Source organism: Acipenser ruthenus, chromosome 43, assembly GCF_902713425.1.
Source record: "Acipenser ruthenus chromosome 43, fAciRut3.2 maternal haplotype, whole genome shotgun sequence".
NCBI classification, from domain to species: Eukaryota; Metazoa; Chordata; class Actinopteri; order Acipenseriformes; family Acipenseridae; genus Acipenser; species Acipenser ruthenus.
In genome coordinates, this window is record NC_081231.1 from 4,658,973 (window position 1) to 4,685,273 (window position 26,301).

General features: G+C 44.1%; 2 protein-coding genes across 2 annotated transcripts in view; both read right to left on the reverse strand.

The window, feature by feature from the left end:
- Positions 1–24,303, reverse strand: part of LOC117971457 (zinc finger protein 624-like) — a 183,008-nt gene extending 158,705 nt beyond the window's left edge. Inside the window, exon 1 of the mRNA XM_059011907.1 lies at positions 24,135–24,303. The gene's annotated coding sequence lies outside the window, so the exon portion shown is untranslated. The remainder of the gene's footprint in view (positions 1–24,134) is intronic.
- Positions 4,750–22,270, reverse strand: LOC131709364 (zinc finger protein 883-like). Its single transcript, XM_059011847.1, has 3 exons — positions 16,914–22,270; positions 16,164–16,638; positions 4,750–7,983 (listed from the first exon to the last, which is right to left on the reverse strand). Exons 2-3 carry the CDS (start codon positions 16,606–16,608, stop codon positions 6,764–6,766), a joined length of 1,665 nt encoding a protein of 554 aa, XP_058867830.1. The 5' UTR covers positions 16,609–16,638; positions 16,914–22,270; the 3' UTR covers positions 4,750–6,763.
- Positions 24,304–26,301: the final 1,998 nt, after the last annotated feature.

A 26,301-nucleotide genomic window follows, 5' to 3' on the forward strand; every position in this document is an offset into this window, starting at 1 on the left:
TGAGAAGCTGGTTTTTGCCCCTTCTCCGAGTTTATTTCAGTTACACTCTTCGGAGTCGTTATTATTATTATTTAAGGATTTTATATATTGTGTATATTTTTATATATTTTATATATTTCCTTTGCTTGCATCGCGTTTCTCGTGGTCTCCCGTCTTTCCTTTATTAATTAATTTTGATTATTGTGTTGTGTTTTGGGTTGTATTAAAATATATATTTTTCTGTGTGTATTTGTATATATTTGTGACGCACGTTGCGTTGGCCTTGGCCGCGCGCGTGTCTGCAGCCCCGGTCTTGCCTTGGCTAGACCGCGTGTGTGTGGAGCCTGCTCTGCTGTCTCCCACGTACTGCCTGCGGTAAAAAAAACAAAAAAAAAACCGCGTGGTAGTTGTACTGTGCCCACATATACTGTGTCCCAGTCACATAATCACCACCAGCAGTACTGCTGCAGCGAAAAAAAAAAAGAAAAAAAAATCCCATTCACTACACAGAGGAAGACGACCACTAAGCCTCAATCCCCAGCACCAACAGGTAAGTAGTGCACAGCATCAGACACTGTACCAGCACATAGCGTCTCCGCTCTGCGGGTCAGCTGACGCTTAGGCGTCTGTGCTAGCGTTCTACGCTCGGTACTCACGCTCCGGCGTGCTGCGCTTAGGCGCTTGGTGTCGGCACTTTGCCACTTGGTGCAGCGCTTCGGCGCTTTGTGCAGCGCATCAGCGCTTGGTGCTAGCGCGTCTGCGCTTGGGGACTTCGGCGCATCGACGCTCGGTGCACGCACCTCGACGCTCGACGCTTCGGCGCTCGACGCTCGGCGCGTCGACGCCTCGACGCTCGGTGCACGCACCTCGACGCTCGACGCTTCGGCGCTCGACGCTCGGTGCACGCACCTCGACGCTCGACGCTCGGTGCACGCACCTCGACGCTTCGGCGCGTCGACGCTCGGTGCACGCACCTCGACGCTCGACGCTCGGTGCACGCACCTCGACGCTTCGGCGCTCGGCGCATCGACGCTCGGTGCACGCACCTCGACGCTCGGCGCATCGACGCCTCGACGCTCGGTGCACGCACCTCGGCGCTTCTACGCGTCGACGCTCGGTGCACGCACCTCGACGCTCGACGCTCGGTGCACGCACCTCGACGCTCGGTGCACGCACCTCGACGCTCGACGCTCGGTGCACGCACCTCGACGCTCGGCGCTTCGACGCCTTGACGCTCGGTGCACGCACCTCGACGCTCGACGCTTCGGCGCTCGACGCTCGGCGCATCGACGCCTTTACGATCAGGGCACGTCCACGCTTCGGCAACCATGTCCGGGTTCCACCGTTGCGTCACCTGCCAGGCAAAATTGCCAGCGAGCGATCCCCATGAGGACTGTGTGGCGTGTCTGGGGCCAGAGCACGCCGCATCCGCGTTGGCGGATAGGGCTTTTTGCCATCTTTGTGCTGGTTTCCAGACACGCACCCTCCGCCAAAGGGCGAAGAAAGCAGTGGGTGGGCGCTCTCCTTCCACTGGATCGTCCCACACCATTTCTGCCCCGCCGTCATCTACGGCGACGCCGCCAGGGCGGCTGCAGCTCTCCAGGAGCCCGTCCTCCCAGCTAACGGCTGGTCAGAGGTCCCCCACCAGACGCGCTCGGGAGCGCAGCCCCTCCCCTCGTAGGGTACGCCCCCGTCGGGAGTCTAGGTCGCACTCCAGATCGCCTCGACGGAGAGCACGATCTCGTTCCCCTCGTCGGGACAGGCGATACAGAGACAGGTCGGGGGTGGCAGAGCTAACCTCCAAAATGTCTCAATTCATGGAGGTTATGATGGGGCAGCAGTCCATTCTCATGTCCTTAGCAAATGTGGTGCCTCCAGTCCCAGGACAACCGACTGGGCCCATTGCTAGTCAGCCAGTGGCCCCTCCACAACCTGCACCGGTCGTCGCTCCTCCAGTGCAGTCTCAAGGGGAGTGGGATATCGATGCGCTGTCTAGAGACGCATCTGACATCCTAGAGGGGGACAGTACAGAGGCTGAGGTAGCCTCCCAGCACTCTGAGGACGAGCTCCACGTGCTAGACACCAATGACCCTACGTGGTCTGTGGTGGACAGAGCAACCCGCCACTTGGGCGTCGAGTGGCCGATGGTGGAACCACCTCGGCGCTCCTTGTTTGAGTCGCCTTCAGCCCAGTCCAGTCAGTCCAGGATGCTTCCGGCATTCCCCAACTTTATTAAGGAGGTACAGTCCACCTGGGGGGCTCCGGCCTCTGCCCCGGCGACTTCTCGCAAGGCCTCGGCCTTTAACATGCAGGGGGCAAGTGAGGCTGGGTTGGCGTCCTTCCCACCTGTGGACGCTGCGTTCGCCGCGTTGGTGAAGACGCCAACATTATCGGGGCTGACGAAAGATCCTGCATGCCCCAATAAGCAGTGCAGGACCACTGAGGTACACCTCAAGAAGGGGTACGCTGCGGCCACAGAGGCGGTCAAGCTCTCTAATGTGGCCAGCTTGCTGACGGTCTACCAAGCGGCACTAATCAAAGACCTGCCTGAGTGCCCTTCGGCGGCCCTCAGAAGTGAGTTGGGGACCGTCAGTCAACTGCTGGTGAAGCTGGCCCAGCTCAACGCGCGGGCTCAGGGCAGGAGCATCGCGTCTCTGGTGGTGGCCAGAAGGCAGCTCTGGCTCTCGCAGGCGAGAGTGCAGGAACCTGATAAGGCCCCGTTGCTGGATGCCCCAATTACACCGGGACACACATTTGGTCCAGCGGTGGAGGAGATGCTGCAACGCTCCGCCAAGGCGCGGGAGGCGTCACAGCAAATGGCGAAAATGTGGCCCAAACCGTCGTTCCAGCCGAAGCGGCCTCAGGAACATCAGTGGTTATCACCTGGTTGCCATTTTTTGGCATCTCAGTTTCTGAAAGGCGCAAGACGCTTGCGGCCTCCAAGAACGACCAGTTTACCGTCGTGGAGCCTTGATGTGGTGCTAGAAGCCCTTACCAAGGCACCGTTTGAGCCTCTCCACAGCGTGGATATGAAGCTCATATATATTAAGACAGCTTTTTTCCTGGCTGTGGTATCAGCAAAACGCGTGAGCTAGTTACATGCACTTTCAGTGCATCCTTCTTGTACTCGTTTTGCAGGAGACGGTTCTAAGGTCTCCATGCGCCCTAATCCGGCCTTTTTACCAAAGGTTATATCCCCGTTCCACATGAACCAGTCAGTCGAGTTGATGGCGTTCCATCCTCCTCCTTTTTCTTCCCCAGAGGAAGAGCGGTTACACATGCTCTGCCCCGTGAGGGCAATGAGGTGTTATATGGACCGTACAAAGACTGTGAGGCAGACAGAACAGTTGTTCATATGCCATGGTTCTAGATCTTTGGGTCAGCCGCTGTCTAAACAGCGCCTTTCCCACTGGATAGTGGATGCTATTAAATTAGCGTATGAATCTGCAGGCCTTCCACCACCAGGGCAGTTGAAGGCGCATTCTACCAGGGGTATGGCGACATCCTGGGCCCTCTTTCGAGGGGTGCCGGTGTCTGATATTTGCGCGGCAGCCAGTTGGGCTACGCCGCATACTTTCATGAGGTTTTACAGGTTAAATGTACTGGATTCCTCTGCTCCACTGTTTGGAGCATCTGTTTTACACTCTACGACGCCTCAGGATGCGGACGTATAGAGTGGTTGATAGCATGGTGTTGACTGTTCCACCTTTAAGACAGGTGTCATTACGAGCATAGACGCTGAGGCGCAGCTCCGCATATGCCTAGATGTTCTGCCTACGCAGTTGCGTTATGACGTAAGTCTGTCCTACTGCCGAGAATCCTCCCTCGCGACGGCTTGGGTACACTGTTCCCATACCTTGATGGTTATTTTCGACTTGAAAGGGAACAATAGGTTGCGGATGCAACCCCGGTTCCCTGAAAGAGAAAATAACCATCAAGCCGTGTGGTCGCTTCAGAAGCCTTCACGGCCTGAAGAGCAAAAGAGGAAGTGAGTCTCTGCGCGCTGCGTATAGTAAGCTCCCAAGGGGGCGGGCTTACGTGGCAGCTCGTGCAGAGGCCTATCGGCAGCTTTGCTATAAAAGCTCAGCCAATCGCTACTGCCTGACGGCAATATCCCATACCTTGATGGTTATTTTCTCTTTCAGGGAACCGGGGTTGCATCCGCAACCTATCGTTTTTGGCTCGTTGTCCAGTTTTTAACAAACGTCTGTTTGTTAAAGTTATGCTTGGTGTGTACGTAAATATGTTTACCAGTGCTGCAAAAAAACAAAAAAAATATATAATACAAAGTATTATATTAAAAAAAGGACCAGATTTTTTTTCTAAATTTATCTGTTCCTGATTTTGGTTTAGTAAACTTAAAGAAAGAAAACAATGCTATACAGCAGGATGTCAGTCTCAGAGTTTGACAGATAGTTCCCAGGTATGAATTACGTGTTCTCTGTTGTCTTGCATAAATGAAATAAAACACAATTTATTTATTCATCGCTGTACACACTCTATTCTAATGTTTTACACGAGGAGCTATATCCCTAAACAATACATTCCTTTATATCTGTTGTCATTATTACGATACCGTAGTTCTTTTTTTCAATATACGAGGATTTTATATAAATGAAAAAAAGCAAAACATTAAACAATATATACAGTAGGCTACTGTACTACTATTGTAATTGAATTTTTACATATTGTGAAGAAGCAATGCCAGAAAATGTAAACATCCGATGGTCTTTTATTAATAAAAAACAAGTTCACTAGATTATTATTATTTATTTATTTATTTATTTCTTAGCAGACACTCTTATCCAGGGCGACTTACAATTGTTACAAGATATCACATTATTTTTACATACAATTATTTTTTTTTTACACATTATTTTTACATACAATTACCCATTTATACAGTTGGGTTTTTACTGGAGCAATCTAGGTAAAGTACCTTGCTCAAGGGTACAGCAGCAGTGTCCCCCCACCTGGAACTGAACTCACAACCCTCCTGTCAAAAGTCCAGAGCCCTGACCACTACTCCACACTGCTGCCCTGATTATTTCAATATGAACACAAGTGAACTGAGTCCTGGGAAAACATGGAAGTGAACCACGAAAACGAGCCCCAGTTAATTTCCAAACAAACTCAGTACGTTTGTATACAAGGCAAGTGTGAACAGCTAGCACATTGATACACTGCTTCAAAGCAAACGAACCGAACTGAGGATGTTTGAAATTAACCCAGTTTGAATACACCCTAACTATCGTATTCGATTTTTTTTTTTTTCTGGGTTGGGAAATAACGTTAACGATTTAATAAAGGTAACAACAAGATAACACAATGTGAATCTCGGTGAGCAGAGAACAGCAGCTTGTAATTCCAGTCTGTAACTTTGTTTAAAAAATCATAGCCTTGGCCGTCGCAGACTCCATTTTACCCTTCGTTTCACTGGAGCAGACAGTCATGTGACATATACCAGCGCGCTGACTGGATAGGATTGCTTTTGAGTTGTCAGGGCGTTGTCAGGGGTGTTACACGGGGCAATCCTCGCGGAATTTGGTAACAAGCAACATAGCTGCTACTAGTAAACTGTCTAGACAGTTACTGCTAGAGCTGCTGACCCGCTTTAGAGATCAATTATTATTAATAATAAAAGTAATCGCAGAATCATTTTAATTCTCCCGTGATGCTAGTAAAATTCCAGACTTTTTCAAGACTTTCATAACGGAGACGTGGTTTTTCAAGCATTTTCAAGCCCTGGAAATCAGTTTTGCATTTTTCCATACTTTTGCCAGTCTCCAGACTAGCGTACGAACCCTGATTAATAGTCATAGCTCAGCTACATTTTCATTGGGAATTTGTCACCAAGTGCAAGATACTGCAAAAGAGCAAGAAAGAGCCAGGGATGAAACCGCTATGACTTTCTGTACCCAAGATCCGTACACATGCCTGCTGCACTGCTATTACTCGAGGCGCTTTACAAAAGCAACACAAACACAAGCATGGACAATGCACGCTGCAAAGAGACACGTCACGCAATATTCACTCATTCATGTCATAATACAGTCATGCAACACTATCAGTTTTAATTCGTTTTTGAATCGTGATGACTTTACAAGACACATCCCCCAGGCGGTTGCCCAGTAAGGACGCTGCAGTCTCGTCTCTGGGATGCTACATCAGGGGTCTGGATACTCATTCCCATCAATTTATTTATTTTCAAGTTAATTAAGTTTAAATGTTAAATCCTGAAACTCATTTCCACACTGAGTTATTGATTTCTCCTGACTCGTCCATCAGATGAGGTGTGGAATAGTTTCCTTTCTGCATATTCCCACTCCCAGGCACTGACTGCATTGACAGCCTGAGTTAAACTGACAGCAGAGAAGCCTCTTGTGACGTGTCAGCGTCACCGCCCACTTTGACAGAGAGCAAGAGAGTTGATTTGCATTTTTACATTTTCAAATGCATGCTCTTAAGAGTGATACACAAAACATACATGCTGAATAAATGGACCGCAAAGGGTTAAGAGTGATACACAAAACAGTCTTTAAGGTTTCTCTCCTGTGTGAACTCGCTGGTGTTTTTTTAGGCTTCCTAAATGACTGAATCTCTTCCCACAGCAAGAGCAGCAACACAGTTTCTCTCCTGTGTGAACTCGCTGGTGTTTTTTTAGGCTTCCTAACTGACTGAATCTCTTCCCACAGCAATAGCAGCAACACAGTTTCTCTCCTGTGTGAACTCGCTGGTGTTTTTTTAGGCTTCCTAACTGACTGAATCTCTTCCCACAACAAGATCAGTGATACGGTTTAGCTCCTGTGTGAGTTCGCTGGTGTAAAACAAGGCTGTCTGACCGACTGAAACTCTTCCCACAGTCAAAACAGTGATACGGTTTCTCTCCTGTGTGAGTTCGCTGGTGTCCTTTTAGCCTTCCTAACTGACTGAAACTCTTCCCACAGTCAGAACAGTGATACGGTTTCTCTCCTGTGTGAGTTCGCTGGTGTGAAACAAGGCTGTTTGACTGTCTGAAACTCTTCCCACAGTCAAAACAGTGATACGGTTTCTCTCCTGTGTGAGTTCGCTGATGTGAAACAAGGCTGTCTGACCGACTGAAATTCTTCCCACAGTCCGAGCAGTGATATGGTTTCTCTCCTGTGTGAGTTCGCTGGTGTGAAACAAGGTGGTCTGACCGACTGAAACTCTTCCCACAGTCTGAGCAGTGATATGGTTTCTCTCCTGTGTGAGTTCGCTGGTGTGGAACAAGGCTGTCTGACCAACTGAAACTCTTCCCACAGTCAAAACAGTGATACGGTTTCTCTCCTGTGTGAGTTCGCTGGTGTCCTTTTAGGCTTCCTAACTGACTGAAACTCTTCCCACAGTCAGAACAGTGATACGGTTTCTTTCCTGTGTGAGTTCGTTGGTGTCCTTTTAGGCTTCCTAACTGACTGAAACTCTTCCCACAGTCAGAACAGTGATACGGTTTCTCTCCTGTGTGAACTCGCTGGTGTTCTTTTAGGCTTCCTAACTGTCTGAAACTCTTCCCACAGTCAGAACAGTGATACGGTTTATCTCCTGTGTGAGTTCGCTGGTGTGAAACAAGGCTGTCTGACCGACTGAAACTCTTCCCACAGTCAGAACAGTGATACGGTTTCTCTCCTGTGTGAGTTCGCTGGTGTGAAACAAGGCTGTCTGACCGACTGAAAATCTTCCCACAGTCAGAGCAGTGATACGGTTTCTCGCCTGTGTGAGTTCGCTGGTGTAAAACAAGGCTGTTTGACTGACTGAAACTCTTCCCACAGTCAAAGCAGTGATACGGTTTCTCTCCTGTATGAATTCGCTGGTGTTGTTTTAGGTTTCTAAAATGATTGAAACTCTTCCCACAGTCAGAGCAGTGATATGGTTTCTCGTCTGTGTGAGTTTGCTGGGTTTTGTTTAAATGCCCTAACTGCGTGAAACCTTTCCCACAGTCAGGATATTCTCCACCGACTGCCCTCGCTTTAGCTGCTGGACTGGAACCTGGAAAACATGAACAGGAAAGAAAGTAAGAGGGGCTGCTTAGGCTTAAGGTTGGTTCATAATTCAGACTCCAACATAATTTGTCGAGGGTCTCTGACCCTGTGTGACCCTCGGAATTACGTCACACACACTCTTGCGACATGCGTCTTTTTTGGAAAGTCGTACAGCCTTTTCTCATGCGTTTGCGACCTGAAATCGCATGTGGTCTGCGCTGGATGTATCACATTCATCTGCAGTGATGTATGAACCAACTCTTAGGGAATGTGCAGGGCCAGATTAACACATAGGCAAACTAGATATACAGATAAAACTTGACTTCACTAACATTCAAACCAAGGCATGCATCTCAAAATCAAATTGTCCTGAAGGGTGTTATGCAGATTTCTGTAACCCATAGAATTGTGTATCCCCTGTGCAGAGGCAGTTTCTCAAAGATCGCTGGACGTGCACATGAGATATTTCTGTGCCCTAGCCCCACTGTGTTGTCAAGCACTGCCATGGAGTTCAACAATGGTGGAGGAGTGGATTAAAGCATATGAATTTCAGCTGTGGGGGCTTGCACTGGGTTACACCAGCTTAAAGTTAAAAACTTAGAGTAAGTAGCGGGGTTCCAAAAATATAGCGTTCCACATCCCCATGTGTTGCTACAACTGTTTAAATAACGTACCTGTCATTTATTTTCAATGCTAACATCATGACAACTTTTTACACATAACTTTAAAGTATGTTTCAAAGCTCTTTTCAAAATGCCCACCCTAGTGCACTGATAGCGTCAGGATTATTGCCAACATTGTCAGGTAACACAGCAACAGCGATCCATGGTGTGGTATGGAACAGAAAAACCAGAGCCCTTAAGGTTTTTTGTTAGTGGTGGAATTTTGAATAATAAGATATTCGAATATACCAAGAATAAAAGTTTTGAATCCTCAACCTCTAATTACTCATAACAGTGACAGGTCTTTGGAAAGTATTAGCAGCAACCACACACAGGGACACTGTGGCAAAGTGGGTAAGTGAGTGCAGGTCAAGGCAATGCAGCAGTGCAGAAGAAAACAGACACACAATTATATCCAGGTGCAAGGGTGTGTGTTGGTTTCACAATGTCCAGAGGCTGATGGCAATCAGCTGTAAATAATACTGTTGTAAAGTGATACAGTGGCGTGTATCACTTCAATTAGAATCCCTGGGTTTGACCCGTAACAAAAAGTCCCGTTCTTTTAACACCCACACGTAACACAAAACACAGTCACAGTTCTTTAGTGAGTGATTTTAGTGCTCGTGGTGTGTAATACAATTTGTTGTGGTGAGGGAAGTGCTGGTGTCCGGGTTTGATGCTGGCCTGTGGCTCAGCTCCGGATAATGTTAGTAGTGTTAGTAAACAAACAAACAAACAGTTTACTAGACAAACGAACAAACACAACACTCACGTTTTTTGTTAGGGGTGGGAATTTCGAATAATAAGATATTTGCAGGCGATCTGATTCAAACATTCAAAATCCTAAAAGGTATAGACAATGTCGACCCAGGGGACTTTTTTGACCTGAAAAGAGAAACAAGGACTAAGGGTCACAAATGGAGATTAGATAAAGGGACATTCAGAACAGAAAATAGGAGGCACTTTTTTACACAGAGAATTGTGAGGGTCTGGAACCAACTCCCCAGTAATGTTGTTGAAGCTGACACCCTGGGATCCTTCAAGAAGCTGCTTGACGAGATTCAGGGATCAATAAGCTACTAACAACCAAACGAGCAAGATGGGCTGAATGGCCTCCTCTCGTTTGTAAACTTTCTTATGTTCTTATGCACAGTTCCTATAGAAAGTCTACACCCCCTTGAACTTTTTTCACATTTTGTTGTGTCAGTGCCTCAGAGTTTCATGCATTTAAATGAGGTTTTTTTCCACTTATCTACATACCATACTCCACACTGTTAAGGGGAAAAAAAGTTTTTTTTATTGAGAAAAAGATGATATATTACAAATACAAAACTGGAAGATCATAATTGGATAAGTCTCTACCCCCCTGAGTTAATACTTGGTGGAAGCACCTTTGGCAGCAATTACAGCTGTGAGTCTGTTGGGATAGGTCTCTACCAACTTTGCACACCTAGATTAGGCAATATTTGATCATTCTTCTTTACAAAACTGTTAAAGCTCTGTCAAGTTCCTTGGGGAGCATTGATGGACAGCAATCTTCAAGTAATGCCACAAATTTTCGATTGGATTTAGGTCGGGGCTCTGACTGGTCCACTCGATGACATTTACCTTTTTGTTCCTTAGCCACCCCAGTGTAGATTTGGCTGTGTGCTTTGGGTCGTTGTCATGCTGAAAGGTGAACTTCCGTCCCAGTTTCAGCTTTCTTGCTGAGGGCAGCAGGTTTTCCTCAAGGACTACAGAATCTCCTGAGTGTTTTTTTGCATACTTCAAATGGGATTCAAGGTGGGCTTTCTTGAGTAACGGCTTCCTTCTTGCCACCCTACCATACAGGCCAGATTTGCGGAGTGCTTGGGATATTGTTGTCACATGCACACTTTGACCAGTCTTGGCCATAAAAGCCTGTAGCTCTTGCAAAGTTGCCATTGGCCTCTTGGTAGCCTCTCTCATCAGTCTCCTTGCTCAGTCATCCAGTTTGGAGGGACGGCCTGATTTAGGCAGGGTCTTGGTGGTGCCATACACCTTCCACTTCTTAATAATCGTCTTGACCGTGCTCCAAGGGATATTCAAGGCCTTTGATATTTTTTTTATACCCATCCCCTGATCCGTGCCTTTCAACAACTTTGTCCCAGAGTTCTTTTGAAAGCGCCTTGGTGCTCATGGTCTTTGCTTTGAAATGCACTACCCAGCAGAGGGAACCTACAGAAACTGCTGAATTTATCCTGAAATCACTACAATTTAACACAGGTGGAGGCCACTTAACTTGGTGTGTGATTTTGAAGGCTATTGGTTACATCTGAGCTACTTTAGGACTGCTATTACAAGCGGGGTGGACACTTATCCAAACAAGCTATTTCAGTTTTTATTTTTAATTAATTTTCTACAAATTTCCAGAATATTTCTTTCACTTGGAAGTTGTGGGGTAGGACGGCACTGTGTATATATATATATATATATATATATATATATATATATATATATATATATATATATATATATATATATAATATATAAATTGGAGCAAAGGTTTAGCATTGCCCGGGTAGTTTGCAGTGTAAATCTGAATGACAGTTCACTTCTAAAGCCCTATCCACACCAGACAAAGCGAAGTCACCGAATGTCAATGTTGGAAAGGATCCAGAAGACTGGAAATAAACACATGACCCCGCCTGTGCATTCCTATTGGACAAACTAGAGATGGGCTGTCTTTACAAAACAGGGCTTGTTTTGATAAAAGGTTATCCTGACCTCTGGCAACTCCATTGTAAAATAATATATATATATATATATATATATATATATATATATATATATATATATAGTGTTTCTTTACAAATTCCTTTTGTGATCCTTTTTGTTCATTAACTTTTTAAAAGTATTTTAAAGTGCAGCATTATTATTATTATTAGTATTATTATGTTGTTGTTGTTGTTAAGCACTACATAATGACCATCTTGATTATTATTATTATTATTATTATTATTATTATTATTATTAGTATTATCCGTGTTATTCTGCAAATCCATTTTTTGCTACACTTCTTCATAAATGCTGTTGAAGACTGTGACACATCAGATCATGTGTTTGAGTCATCTCTGATTTCATTTACTTATGAATGATTATATTTTCTATGCATTCAGACATTCTATCAGTAAACTAAAAACACGTATCCCCGAATTTGACATGAAGTGTTGTGTTAACATCCTCACCCCATGGATGGGACGTGTTTTGAGGCGTGTGTTTGATGTCTGTCAAGGGTGTTAACCTTACTTCAGATTGGTCAGCTTCATTCCAGTTGCGCAATGAAAAAAAATAAAAACAGAAACAAGTTCTATTTTAGCGACGCAGAATTTTCTCAAAGCGATGTCGCTCGCATCACTCGCTGCTGGTGTGGATACTCCCATTTGGCTGCAGTGACTTCTAAATTATTTGCTTGTGTTGCTCGAGTTCCGTGTGGATATGGCTTAATAAACAAAAAGCCTTTTTTCAGTCGTGACGCCTCACATCTCTAAAAGATGCACTGCTTGCTTGTTTCAGTCGAGACGCCTCACATCCCCACTGCGCACAGTAAAAGATGCACTGCTTGCTTGTTTCAGTCGAGACGCCTCACATCCCCACTGCGCACAGTAAAAGATGCACTGCTTGCTTGTTTCAGTCGAGACGCCTCACATCCCCACTGCACACAGTAAAAGATGCACTGCTTGCTTGTTTCAGTCGAGACGCCTCACATCCCCACTGCGCACAGTAAAAGATGCACTGCTTGCTTGTTTCAGTCGAGACGCCTCACATCTCCACTGCACACAGTAAAAGATGCACTGCTTGCTTGTTTCAGTCGAGACGCCTCACATCCCCACTGCGCACAGTAAAAGATGCACTGCTTGCTTGTTTCAGTCGAGACGCCTCTCATCCCCACTGCGCACAGTAAAAGATGCACTGCTTGCTTGTTTCAGTCGAGACGCCTCACATCTCCACTGCACACAGTAAAAGATGCACTGCTTGCTTGTTTCAGTCGAGACGCCTCACATCCCCACTGCACACAGTAAAAGATGCACTGCTTGCTTGTTTTAGTCGAGACGCCTCACACCCCCACTGCGCACAGTAAAAGATGCACTGCTTGCTTGTTTCAGTCGAGACGCCTCACATCGCCATTGCACACAGTAAAAGATGCACTGCTTGCTTGTTTCAATTGAGACGCCTCACATCTCCACTGCACACAGTAAAAGATGCACTGCTTGCTTGTTTTTTGCCACATTCTGTGTTTTCTTCCAATGTAGCAGATGGGTGCTGGCATTTTAGATGATTGAGAATGTACTTGTTGATTTACAATACGAAATGCTTGTGCTGCAGAGATTACATTGCACGGCGATCTCGTTTAACTTTTTTCAAAATACTTCCAAGCACTGCATTTTTTTTTTAAAGATGCTATTTTCACTGCTCATGCACTCCCTTAGCTAATAGCAGAGCTAGGTAATGAAGAGCCCCGCCTCCTGTCAGTTATCAGTGAGGTGACAATTGTAGTGGCTGATCACTTTTAACTTGCTCCTCTGTCAAAATACCATGCCAAGCTTTTTAGGGTGTAGTTAGCTCATTTTTCCATTTGTTTCAGAAATTAACGAGTACTCGAAACTTGATCACAGTATTCGAGTAGTAATTTTATTTAGAATACTCGATTATTCAGACTCACCCCTGTTTTATGGATCTCTCTTCCTGCAGTGATTTAGAGTACAGATCTCAAACCTCAGTGCACTAGAGCAGACATTTCTAAAAGAGCTTTGCAACAGACTAAAGTCATGTGTAAAAAGTTGTCAAGACAGGTATGTTATTTAAACAGTTGTAGCAACACGTGGGGACATGTAAGCTCTGTGTGTGTGGGGCTGTTTGTTCAGGAGTAGGAGGACCGCTAGTTTGTGCTTGCCTAAATCATGATTGCATCCCCTTAGGTTGGCACATAAACAGGTTTCCTTTAAAAAATAATGATCACTGGACCATCACATTCAGTTCTGATTGGTATAAAGCACCACTTCCAATGAGGTCCTGAATGCTTTGAATATCCGGGCAGCAGTGTGGAGTTGTGGTTAGGGCTCTGGACTTTGACCAGAGGGTCGTGGGTTCAATCCCTGGTGGGGACACTGCTGCTGTACCCTTGAGCAAGGTACTTTACCTAGATTGCTCCAGTAAAAACCCAACTGAATAAATGGGTCATTTTATGTAAAAAAAAAATAATAATAATGTAATTGTATGTAAAAAATAATGTGATATCTTGTAACAATTGTAAGTCACCCTGGATAAGGACGTCTGCTAAGAAATAAATAATAATAATAAACAGTTGTAGCAACACGTGGGGACGTGGAACGCTATATTTTTCAGAACCCCGCTACATACTCTTTATAGCCTTTACTTTATGTGTAAAAGCAAAGTCAGTAAAGACTGACGCTGGTGAAACTGAGCCCTGGGATCAAAATCTGCCCTCAGAGTTCTCCTGTAATGTTTCGGGTCTATTTCCTCTAAAACACCCTACAATTATATATTTTTCAATAGCATTACGTTTAGGGGTGTTAATCATTTAAAGTTTAAACGGTTAAACGTTAGCAAAGTGTCAAATGTTTTTAATTTTGCTGAATTGTTAAAACTTTGTCAAATGTGCAGTTCAAATATTAAGAACAGGAGGGTGTCTGCAAATAACGGCTTCTCAGTTTTCTTTCGTTGTCCATTTCCTACCTTTGTCACGTGACATCATTGTCACTGAATATTCACCTCGCAATTTCCAGCATGCTTTTGCTCTCATGACTATCAATGTTATCTTTGGGAGATCTAAATAACCGAAGCGCTGTCTGGGCACATTGTGATATAAAGGGAGACTGTGCTCTGCAGAGCTTAGTTACAGCAGCAGCACAGGAACAATGTCAAAATATATGAAAATATATCTACTGGTGCTAGATCTAGTGAGGAGGAGGTGGGGCCCAGGCAAACAACAATGCAAGTGCATGGCTGGTAGTGCAGGAAACGCGATAAAACTCTGGCTGAAAACACAATACCATGGTTGATTACTGAGACGATCGCAACTGATTCAATAAGGTCATGTGTTTTGTTGACCCAGATTTTTAGTCTTGCTGGTTTGCATTAAATCCTTGAGTGTGAGTGTGCTGCTTTGTGTGCTGGTACGGCAGATCAGCGCGTTGCTAGGATACACACTTCAAGCCTTTACATTCGTCTTGGAGAAGACAAATCACAAGCAGGCCTATTGGATGCACGGTTTCTTGATTTAAAAATTAAGGCAACACTATTTTTATCTATTAAATCTACCAATTACCTTTTGTTTCAAAACATGTTGTGTTTGGATTATATGGCAATACTATAGAAAAATAAGATGAAATTAGTACAATTGTTACATTAGTCACGGTTTGTGAAATTAATTCAAACGCTTTGCTTTTAGACATAAAATGTGAACAGTATTGAACAACCATAGTTCAGAAATTACTTCTGTTAAATACAGTATTTTAAATTATTATTACAATGCTAATCTGATGCAGACGCACGCATATTCTTTTCAGTTGTTAAATGTAAGTCCTTTGTATTTTTTGTTTTTTATATAATTGAAGTGTTCTCATTTGAATGCAAGTCGTGCCTTTTTGTTTAACTATTATGCACAACACTGTTTTAGTTATTAGAGCGTCTGTTAAAAAAAATAAAAAAAATACCGTTTGTTTATTTAAAAAAATAAAACATCAGTGCATGGATAACACCGTGTAACACTTTTTTTTTTTTTTTTTGTTCCTGGGTAGTAAGTCTTATTTCCTAATTGCTTATGCCTCAAAAGTATAGAAAATGGCTATTATTCCCCACAAACTTTGCTTTTGTGACCAGGACAGTGATATTTTGAAATTTACCTATTTTCCAGAACATTCCAGATAGATTCAGTGCTGAGTAAACTTGGAGTAACTATTATGCACAACACTGTTTTAGTTATTAGAGCGTCTGTTAAAAAAAAAAACTAACGTTTGTTTATTTGGAAAAATAAAACATCAGTGCATGGATAGTCATTGATAAGCTGAGGTAAAGCACTGAAAAATGAGAAGACATTTTTACAGACATATAGGCTATGCGATAATTTATAGAAAGCTATTTATTTAAAAAGATATAGCACTCTCAATGTTTTTACTTGAATGTTTATATATTTATAGAAGTCTAAAAGTCTAAAATAAATGTAATGGAATCAAGCACCCCTAATAACGTTACACATGTACAATAATATCCCTCTATTTAGACACTGAACATTTCTAATGTCATATACAGTACTTTAGCTCTTCTCCCCCTTGGTATAATCGGGTAGGAGTGCCCGTGTGAAAGGGGCTTATATCTGTATCTTAAGATCACCAGTAGTGAGTCCTATCCTGAACTGGTGTGAGTGGTACAGGAAAAAACAAATAGCTAGTAATGTAACCCACATGCTCCCTCCCTCCCTCTCAACCACACTGTGGATATCATGCAATCTAGAATGACAATGTCACAGCTACTGGGAGTCACTCACCTGCTAGACTGCATTCTGAATGGGAGCGCCCGTCTTCCTTTCCACCTCCTTGCATGCTGTTGGGAGAGCCTTCCTCTCCAGCACCTTGCTCTCTCACACAGATTCTCTCCAGCTCAGGGATGTTTGGTTTGAAGTCCTCGGATTCTTCCTTCCCTGGTTCCACATGGTCAAACTCTACTTCAGGGGGCTCCTGTTTAATATGGTTAATTTCCAGCACCTCTTCTTGTTTCACAGGAAGGGGTTCTTCTGTCTGAGAGATCTCCAATTCATTGTGCTCAGCTTTAATCTCAGAGACCTGTGGCTGACTGCTGTCACATTGCATCTCACAGAGCTCCTGTTTAATGAGGAGGGAAGCCAGCCCAGCAACCTCCGCTCTAAAGGGGACAAGTTCAGATTCAGAGAACTCCTCTTTAATCTGGACAGGTTCCATCTCCACACTGTCCATGGCAGCACACGGGATTCTGCTTAGTAACAGCTGAAAAAGAAATGCATTTATTTAAATATAGTGCTACTAAGCCCGTTCAAGGGACCGACAAAACCTGGCTTTAATAGCAGGGCTGGCTTTACTATTGAAGGGCCACAGAATTTCTTGTAATACGTTTATTATACCAGAGGATTCTATCTCTCTAATCTCAAGAATGATGGATGAAAGTTACTATAGTTCTCTTTTCGTTAAATAAGTATGTTTGGTGTTTTATAATACATTCTCTTAAAAAGACTGATCAGCAAAGAGTCATTTTGTTCTCAAACCTTGGTTGTTAGTAGCTTGTTGTTCCTTTTAGGAGGCTGTGTGGTCCAGTGGTTAAAGAAACAGACTTGTAACCAGGAGGTCCCCGGTTCAAATCCCAGCTCAGCCACTGACTCATTGTGTGACCCTGAGCAAACCACTTCACCTCCTTGTGCTCCTTCTTTCAGGTGAGACGTTGTTGTAAGTGACTCTGCAGCTGATGCATAGCTCACACACCACTTTGTGATGGTGGACCACTATGAAAGGCGCTATATAAAACTAAAGATTGTTAGTATTATTATTATTATTAGAATCTGTTTCTTGAAGGATCCCAGAGTGTCGCTTCAACAATGTTACTGGGGAGTTGGCTGCAGACTCTCACAATTTTCTGTGTAAAAAAGTGCCTCGTATTTTCTCTTCCAAATAGCCCTTTATCTAATCTCCACACACATACATAATGTAATGAGATGTAACGCAGTAGGGATTCAAGGAAATGCATGCACATGGATTAGGGAGTGGTTAACATGTAGAAAACAGAAAGTACTGATTAGAGGAGAAACCTCAAAATGGAGTGAGGTAACCAGTGGTGTACCACAGGGATCAGTATTAGGTCCTCTGCTATTCCTAATCTACATTAATGATTTAGATTCTGATATAGTAAGCAAACTCGTTAAATTTGCAGACGACACAAAAATAGGAGGAGTGGCAGACACTGTTGAAGCAGCAAAGGTCATTCAAAATGATCTAGACCGCATTCAAAATTGGGCAGACACATGGCAAAGGAAATTTAATAGAGAAAAGTGTAAAGTATTGCATGCGGGCAATAAAAATGTGCATTATAAATATCACATGGGAGATAGTGAAATTGAAGAAGGGAACTATGAAAAAGACCTAGGAGTTTATGTTGACTCAGAAATGTCTTCATCTAGACAATGTGGGGAAGCTATAAAAAAGGCTAACAAGATGCTTGGATATATAGTGAGAAGTGTTGAATTTAAATCAAGGGAAGTAATGTTAAAACTCTACAATGCATTAGTAAGACCTCACCTAGAATATTGTGTTCAGTTCTGGTCACCTCGTTACAAAAAGGATATTGCTGCTCTAGAAAGAGTGCAAAGAAGAGCAACCAGAATTATCCCGGGTTTAAAAGGCATGTCGTATGCAGACAGGCTAAAAGAATTGAATCTATTCAGTCTTGAACAAAGAAGACTACGTGGCGATCTGATTCAAACATTCAAAATCCTAAAAGGTATAGACAATGTCAACCCGGGGGACTTCTTTGACTTGAAAAAAGAAAAAAGGACCAGGGGTCATAAATGGAGATTAGATAAAGGGGCATTCAGAACAGAAAATAGGAGGCACTTTTTTACACAGAGAATTGTGAGGGTCTGGAACCAACTCCCCAGTAATGTTGTTGAAGCTGACACCCTGGGATCCTTCAAGAAGCTGCTTGTCGAGATTCTGGGATCAATAAGCTACTAACAACCAAACGAGCAAGATGGGCTGAATGGCCTCCTCTTGTTTGTAAACTTTCTTATGTTCTTAAGAATTAAAAATAAATAAATCCCTTGAGAATTGTGTTTATTTATTACCTTAAAATAAGTACTACATACATAAACAGTGTGTTGTCATGGCAATTGGTGATCAAAGAAATATTCACTGGTTGCCTACGAGGGCTTGAGAGGAGGCGAAATTGGGAGTGAGATATTAAGAATGAGACCAGATGAGAGGATTTCTCTGGTTGCTTAGGAGGCTTGAGAGGGGTGAGACATTTGAGAGTTTAAGAGTGAGACGAGTTTGAAGGATGGCGAGATTGAGGGCTGGAGTTTGGGAATGGTGCTTAGTAACATTGAGGTTAGATACTGATAGTAGGACGAGATAGGGGGGACGAAGAGTTTTCCCTTCTCGTCGGGTCAGGCAGCATCCTCTGGCTGCTGGGCGACGTAGAGAGGGAGACATGAGAAGAGCAAAGGATTAGATATAAACACTTTCCGCCAGGTCAGGCAGCATCCTCCGACTGCTGGGTGACGTAAAAGTGAGAGAGAGAGCAAAGTTTAGACATATAACATACAACAAACTGACGACGGGTCAGGCAGCATCCTCTGGCTGCTGGGCGTTTAGTGGAGCAAGAGACAGGAAGGGGACGAACAGGACAAAAGGACAGATCCTTCGCAACTCAGTGCAGCATCCTCAGGCAGCTAAGCTGGCAGCTGGGCGGCGTGGAGAGCTTAGGAAAAAGTGTCTCGGGTCCGTTTAGGAGAGACGAAAACAGAGAAACCCCCCCCCCCCTCGGTCGGGGCCCGCTCGGCAGGTGGAGGCACGGCCTACTGCATGAGGGGGCTGAAATGGTCCTGGACCTGAAATAGAAGAGAGGAGATGGGACAGCAAGGTTGAGGCCTGTAAGGCTTAGCGCATAAGCAGCAGAAGAATAGGATGTGGCCGGGGGTCCCATCAGGCCGGCGAGGAACAGCCGGGCGGCAGTGGTTGAGACGAGAGGCCGACCCGGACAGCCGGGGGAGTGAGACTCACTTCCCCCCAAAAGAGGACCCCCGGCTCCCCGCAAGAACCACACCGTGGGATAGAAAAGAGATCGCAGAGCCGCACACATAAACAAAAGCTAGAAGAAAAGAGAAAAGACAAGAGATGTTAGTAGACAACCTATGCCTATAAGCCGTCCGCACTGTGGAGAGGAAAAACCCCCCTGCAGGGAGGAAACCTCTGGTGGGCCTGGCGGAGAGGGCGCCCCCCACTCCGGGCAAGCTAACAAGTGCTTGGAGAGCTGTGGCGATGTCTGCAGAGGATGATCTAATATAAAAGTTCACAGCTGAAGAGATCCAGCGCCCCATAGACTTAATCAAAGTGTTGATACCTGCGCTAGCCGCGGAGGCAGCTGCTCCGATCCAGAATGAATGGGGGGAAAAATAGTAGAAGAAAGTCCGATCCGTGACGAGAGGGTGCATGAACGGGATGAGAACCAGTGACTCGTAACTCGGCTTAATTGGACCGTTTTTGAAGATCTGATGAGGAGGATAAAGTGGTTTCCGGGGATTTTAGAGAGATCTGAGCACTTGAGGCCTAGAGCTGGGAAGTTGGAAATTGATGGAGTTGAGAATTCTGCACAGCGGAGAAATCCAAAGGCGACGGTCAGGCACAGGGTTTCCATGACGATGTCGTTGAATAGGTTGAAGCATCCTTGCCAGAGAGCAGTGATGAGACAAAGGAGAAGGTCAGTAGAGATTGATTAACTTGATGGAGAGGGGAGCAGGCTTTTCTCCATACCTCTGAGCGTTCTCTCTAGAGATCCGCTATCTCTAGAACGGACGAGAGGAGAAAGATTGGAGGCGAAATTGATACTGAATGCCCGCTAGGTAGCATCTAAATAGAGGAGGGGGCTAAACATAGAGACAGCCTGAGGTGAGTGATGAAGGCGAGGAGGTGCTGTAGGTTGAAAGAGGTTTGAGATCCGTTTTTTTTTTTTTTTTTTTAATTATTTATTTATTTATTTTTTACTCGCAAAAGTGAGTAAATGAAGACCAGGCAGTCGAGTAGGAGGAACGGTAGGTGGGGCGAGAGCGTTCTCCATGAATCCACGTGGTGATTGAAGGAGGCCAGAGAGAGAGTTATTCAGTTGAATATTGTTTTGCTGAAAGGTAGTACGAGACGAGGGTTGGGGTCTGCTCCTGGGACCAGGTTGCAGAACTTCTGGATCTTGATGTAACTGTCTGTATTGAAGTCCTGATGAAGTCCTGTTTTTTTTTTTGTTTTTTTTTTTTTTTTTATTTATTTATTTTTATTTTAACTGCAAGGTGTAGTGTTCTGTAGTAAAATTACTACAGCTGGCCAAAGTCCAGTATCTGGGTGCGTGGAATGGTTCACAAGACCTCATGGTTGAAAATGGCTTAACGGTCAGAGTCTATCCATTGTATTCCCCTTGATGTCTTGGTACTCTTGCTTTTTTTTTTTTTTTTTTTTTTTTTAAAACGGTAAATCACAGGTGTTGTCACGGTAAGTTCACAGGGTGCACTCTGTTCCTTCAGGAATCCTGCAGAGGAAGTGCTTCACAAGAGCAGTTAGACATAGTACTTCCAAGGTAAGGTCATTGCATAGACAGAGCAGCTTTTTCTGAGGGTAGATATTAAAGAGTGAAGGATGTCTATTGATATAGGGAGCCAGGAGGGAGCAGCAGGGGGGGGGGGCTCTTGAGGATCTCTCCGAGTGTCAAGCAAACTGATGGGATGGATAGAAGTGTTGAAGAAGGGACGGAGATGAGGCGGCAGAAATACTAAATTCCGGTGATGTAGGCTTTAACGGTAGTGGGGGCTAAGTGAAGAGAATCCCTTGCATGGGCGATGGAGGCTAGAATCCGTTGCTCATTAAATCAGAATGGGATGTATTTTGAGTGCAGAAAGTTGTAAATGTTTTCCATCCAGAGGTAAATGAAGATTTGGTTGCTGGGACTAAGAGTGTGGCCATGTAGTGATGAGCAGTTTGCAGAAGGTTGGAGAGTGTTGTATTTAGTTGAACGGCAGATGTTGGTGTTGCAGAGTTTGATGAGGGCTGAGGTGGCAGCTGGACCTGAACAAATATATGAAATCGACTGCCGAGATGTTTTTTAAAACTAAGGCAGAGAGCTGAGATGCCAACCATCCTGTGTTAGTTAATATGGGATTGATCAGTGGTTTGCTACCATCTTGTCTGTTTGGAATGGAAAAGGTAAACTCAGAAATCAGAGATTTGGGTTTCACAACTCCAATCATTCTCCAAATAGTGGAACTCCTTAATTCATAAATCAAACAGATTTCCAGTCTCGTACCATATATTAAAGCTTGTAGTATCTGAAAGGATGAGCGGACATATGACTAAATTGCTGAGGAAGTCAAGCTCTCCGTGTATATATATATATATTAGATCCAGGTATTGGAGGAAAGCTGGAGTGTTGGAAGCTCTGGAGGAGAGCAGTTGCAGATTTGAACAGTAAACTAAAGCCACTTTTGTATGCTGCAATAGAAGCAGATCTGAAGAGGGAGCCGAGATTTGCTGTAATGAGGAGATATTAACAGTAGAGGCATGATCTGCTGAACGGGCAGAGATCTGAGGGGTAAACGATGGAATGCTGTCAGTAGTCTGCAGTGGCCTGCTGTAGAGAGCAGAGAGCTGCTGAATGCGGTGAAAATTGGTATTTGAGAGTTAAGGCGTTTTTAGATGATGTCGGCGATGGGGCTGCCTTTGGGCAGAAATGAAGAATGCATAGATCTGAGGCCACTGCAGAACCTGAGAGGATAGGAATGCGTTGCTCGGAGGCTGCTACAAAACCTATTGATTTGATCAGGAGCAGTCTAAGAGTGTATTGTCCATTGCGGGATACGAGGACGGCTTGACTGAAATGTTGATAATCGTAGCACATAGTTTCCGAATGTGACTGGTAGCTCAAATTGAATGAAATGGACTTTGAAAGTTATATTAAGTGCCTTGATGAAGTTGGGGGCAAATAAGGAAGTGCAAATCCAGGAACAAGAAGGTTGCAGGAATGGCCTGATGCAGGGAAGCTGTAAATTAATGTGACGGTGGATTCTTAACATCTCAGAAAGCTGATAAGCATGGCTTCATGACAAGGTTCTCAAGGGGAGGAGTTTGGATTTGAAAAAAACAAAAAACAAAATTCAAGTTAATATATGTAGAAAAAGAGGTTGAGGCAGGAGGGTACTGAGAATCCCTCAAAAAGACAACGAACTGCAGGAATTAATAGAAGGTTTGGAGAGTGCCAGATTCGCAGCGATAGCAAATCATCTTAAATTATGTAGAGCTTGTGGTGTTATGCTGCCATCTAGAGGTTTTTATTGGAATTGAAACTATTGGCTTCAGTGAAGCAGGGTAGCATATATTTGGTTATTGCGATTACAATCCTTGTCTATGTATAGAGCATTTGCTTTAGAACAGTTAGTGATGATATAAGTAAGTTAACGTAGGTCTAGAAGAGGAGCCTGTAGTATTTAGATGTCACAATTCGGCGAGTTGAAGCTGTCATGTTGCAAGCGCTGCAGCAGGAGCCAGAAAAATGTAGTCGTGTGGCACAGGCTCTCATTGCCTGTTAAAGCTGCCAGGTCGCCGTAGCAACTTACCACTCCCAGTAGTCACTCGCTGAGGCGTTGCCGTGGTAACCATGGTCTGTGAGGCGCCGGTGTAAAACAGTTGCAGTGCAGCGGTGACATTGAAACAGTCTTTCTGATGAAAACGCAGACCAAGTTGAGAATGACGGTGCGTTTTGAACGGCGCAGACTGAGCAGGTAGGAAAATAGCTGATACTATCTTGCGAGCGCAGACCCAGAAACGGCTTGCAGTGAAAGAAACGAACAACAAAAAACAAACACAGACAAGGAAGCGGAAATAGTGCTGGTTAAAGTAGAAAAAGAGAGCGAGATAGACAGGAGGGGCAGCCAATAACACGTACGTGGAGCAGTGCTGGCCATGCCCTAATAATTGACGTGGCGATCACTGCATTGTGCGATTGGCTGGAAATACTAAATGAGGCTGAACTGGGATCAGCTTCCACCCGGAAGAGATCGCGGACGCTACCGGGCAGGATGCCACGGAGGGAAGGTAAGACAGGCTAAAGAAAAGGAAATAGGAAAGAAGAAAAAAGGGAGCGCAAAGCGGAGAGCGCCCTCTACGGCATCCCCCGAATTACGCCTAAAGGCTAACATATAAAGTAAAATAAAACAAAATAAAATCAATAAATAATAAAGTAAAATAAAACAAAATAAAATCAATAAATAATAAGGTCATCGCCTTACAGTGATGACTTTGAAGTCATAATGCATGGCAAGTGTTATTAGGGAATGCTGTGTCGCGTTTTCAAGCGCGTCACTGAGCTGCGCTGCGAGGTTTGGAGACGCGCTTCTACAAGCTGCGTGTGACGTCAGAAAGACAGCAGCCACGAGCAGCCGGCGCGCGCTCCCGGGTAACAGAACGAACCCCGTATTGACCCGCGAGACGCTTTCAGAACAATGAGAATCTGTCTGGAATCCCGCGAAGCTGTCAGCCCTGAAACACACAGACTGTGAATGAGAGGATGAGAATAAAAACAAACGCGCTGACACAGACACGCCGCTTCACAAATACAACACACACACACACAAAAACACGCGCTCCTACCACACTACAACCCGGACCTTTCAAAATAATACAATATAACAGCGCTCTGTAGTTTATAAACACATTGTAGAGCTCCATGCAGACTCTCTCACCTCCTCTCTGCTCTCCCTCAGTGTCTGAACGGATAAAACAACGCGCTCCTACCACACTACTACCCGGACCTTTCAAAATAATACAATATAACAGCGCTCTGTAGTTTATAAACACATTGTAGAGCTCCATGCAGACTCTCTCACCTCCTCTCTGCTCTCCCTCAGTGTCTGAACGGGTCTGTCTCCCACAGAACCGAGGAATATACCAATCACAAAATACAAACCGATCAGCGCGGTCTGACAATTCATCGAATATGAACCGCAAAGGGAATTGTGATACCGGGAATCTTTTAATAAAAAATGAATATGACTTTCAATTTTAACATCATAATCGAGCTGTTTGTAGCTCTATATTTTTCCCAGTGAATACAATTTGAATTCAGGTAACCCCTCCCCCATGCCGGAGTTGGTATAGTCCTTTCTCTATCAGGCGGCCGCAGCATCGATGCTGCGAGTTTCACGCAGATATATAATCTGTGTTTCGTGTAATTATATTGATATTTCCCGTCCTCTTCTTCCGAATGAGATGTTCAAACACTAACGGTATATCCCTGATAATGTTTTTAGACGTATATTAATTTAATTCAAGTTGAGCGCCGTTGTCACAAACAGATCCACAATGGCGCAGGCATGGGCGCAGTTTCATAGCTTTCTCTTCGCTAGTCTTGAGGTTCAGTGCGTGTGAACTTGTTTGGTAAATACAGCACAGGGTCGCAGAAAGGTCATTCTTCACGAGTAAACTTCCAGGCAGTAACCTCTGCTATTTCTACCCCATGCTTTTATTTAGTTTCTCTTAAACTGTATTCTTGTCTCCTGTTCTTTATCCAGGACAGTATTCCTCCCTGCTGTCCAGCGGCACAGATTTAGAATCTTCCTCAGACTGCGCTGCGAACTAAACCAGGCAACAGAGCCGCGTCCACAGCAGCAGAAGAGTCACCAGCAATGAGACACGCCAAGGAGTGCGCTGCTCTGTGAGACTCGAGGGGACGCGTTATCAAAGCGCTTCCTCCAGCCTTTAATTAACTGCTATTGATTTTAAAAAGGACAAGACATCATGTTAATGTTACAACATGAAAAACTAAACACACTGAGAGTGCTGAAGAGGGCTTGAAATACAGTGTATTACTCAGCTGTGTGGTTCTAGTTTTGTAAAATGAACAGGTGGTTTACCTCTTTAAAATAAATAGGAGTTAATTAAAGACTGGTGTAAAAGCTTTGAAAAGATGTCCTGAGGTGTCTTATTGTGATTAAAAAGCGTCCCATTCCACAAGAAAAACCTGAGAGGCGTTAGAAAACTAAAGCTCTTTGAATGAAATGCTTTTTATTATATGAATAACTACCCAGTGGAGTGACACAGCAGGTTAATAAACTAAATGTATTGAATGAATAATGAAATCAGATCATATATGTCAGAGAGTGAGAGGTTTGTATTAAACAGTCCCAGTTACAGTATTTTTAAAATGTTTTAGTAGTTTAACTGCTTATGACTGCGCAGATTGGAAACAAAGGTAAATATTCTCATACAATACTCTGCATTTATATTACTGCGCCCAACAGTACTTTCGGTAAAGCTGTATTTGGGTCTGTAGTTGTTGTCCCCGGTCTGTACAAAGTGTATTCATTCAGGAGAAGCAACACGAGTGAAGGTGAATGAGCAGCCTACAGAATGTGTGCATTGCAGAAAGCGTTTATTATTAAAACATGACGAGACATCTCTCAGGTTTTATTAATAACACCAATATTCTATTTGAGTGGCGTTAAGTTGTAACCCTTCAAACGTTACAAGCGTTAAATTTGCAATGCTTCAATGTATCCAGTAGGTGGCACCCAAACACTGTTCAGCTTTTACACTGTACAGTTTAGACTGCATTGCTTGATAATGTTCATTCCTCCTTGAATGAGTTCAGTAAAAAGGGGCGGGCCTAGATATTTCAAACAGAATTACTGATATTTTTGAAACAGTACTGAAATGATTGGGTAATTTTACTACAATATAAAGCATTCTTTGATTCCTAGTTTAAACTACTGTATAATAAAGTGAATGTACACAAACATTTGTGTTTAGTGTCTTCTAATAATTAGATTATTATGTTTAACCCATTTATCTTTTTAAATGATACCTTTAATCTTCTACTGTGCTACTAATGTGAAAATGTAAAAAAAAATT

Coding starts and splice junctions, on each gene's coding strand:
- LOC131709364 (XM_059011847.1), bottom strand. CDS start 16,608: ATGGACAGTGTGGAGATGGAACCTGTCCAGATTAAAGAGGAGTTCTCT. Junction 7,984..16,163: donor TTCAGAATGCAGTCTAGCAG/GTGAGTGACTCC, acceptor CATGTTTTCCAG/GTTCCAGTCCAGCAGCTAAA.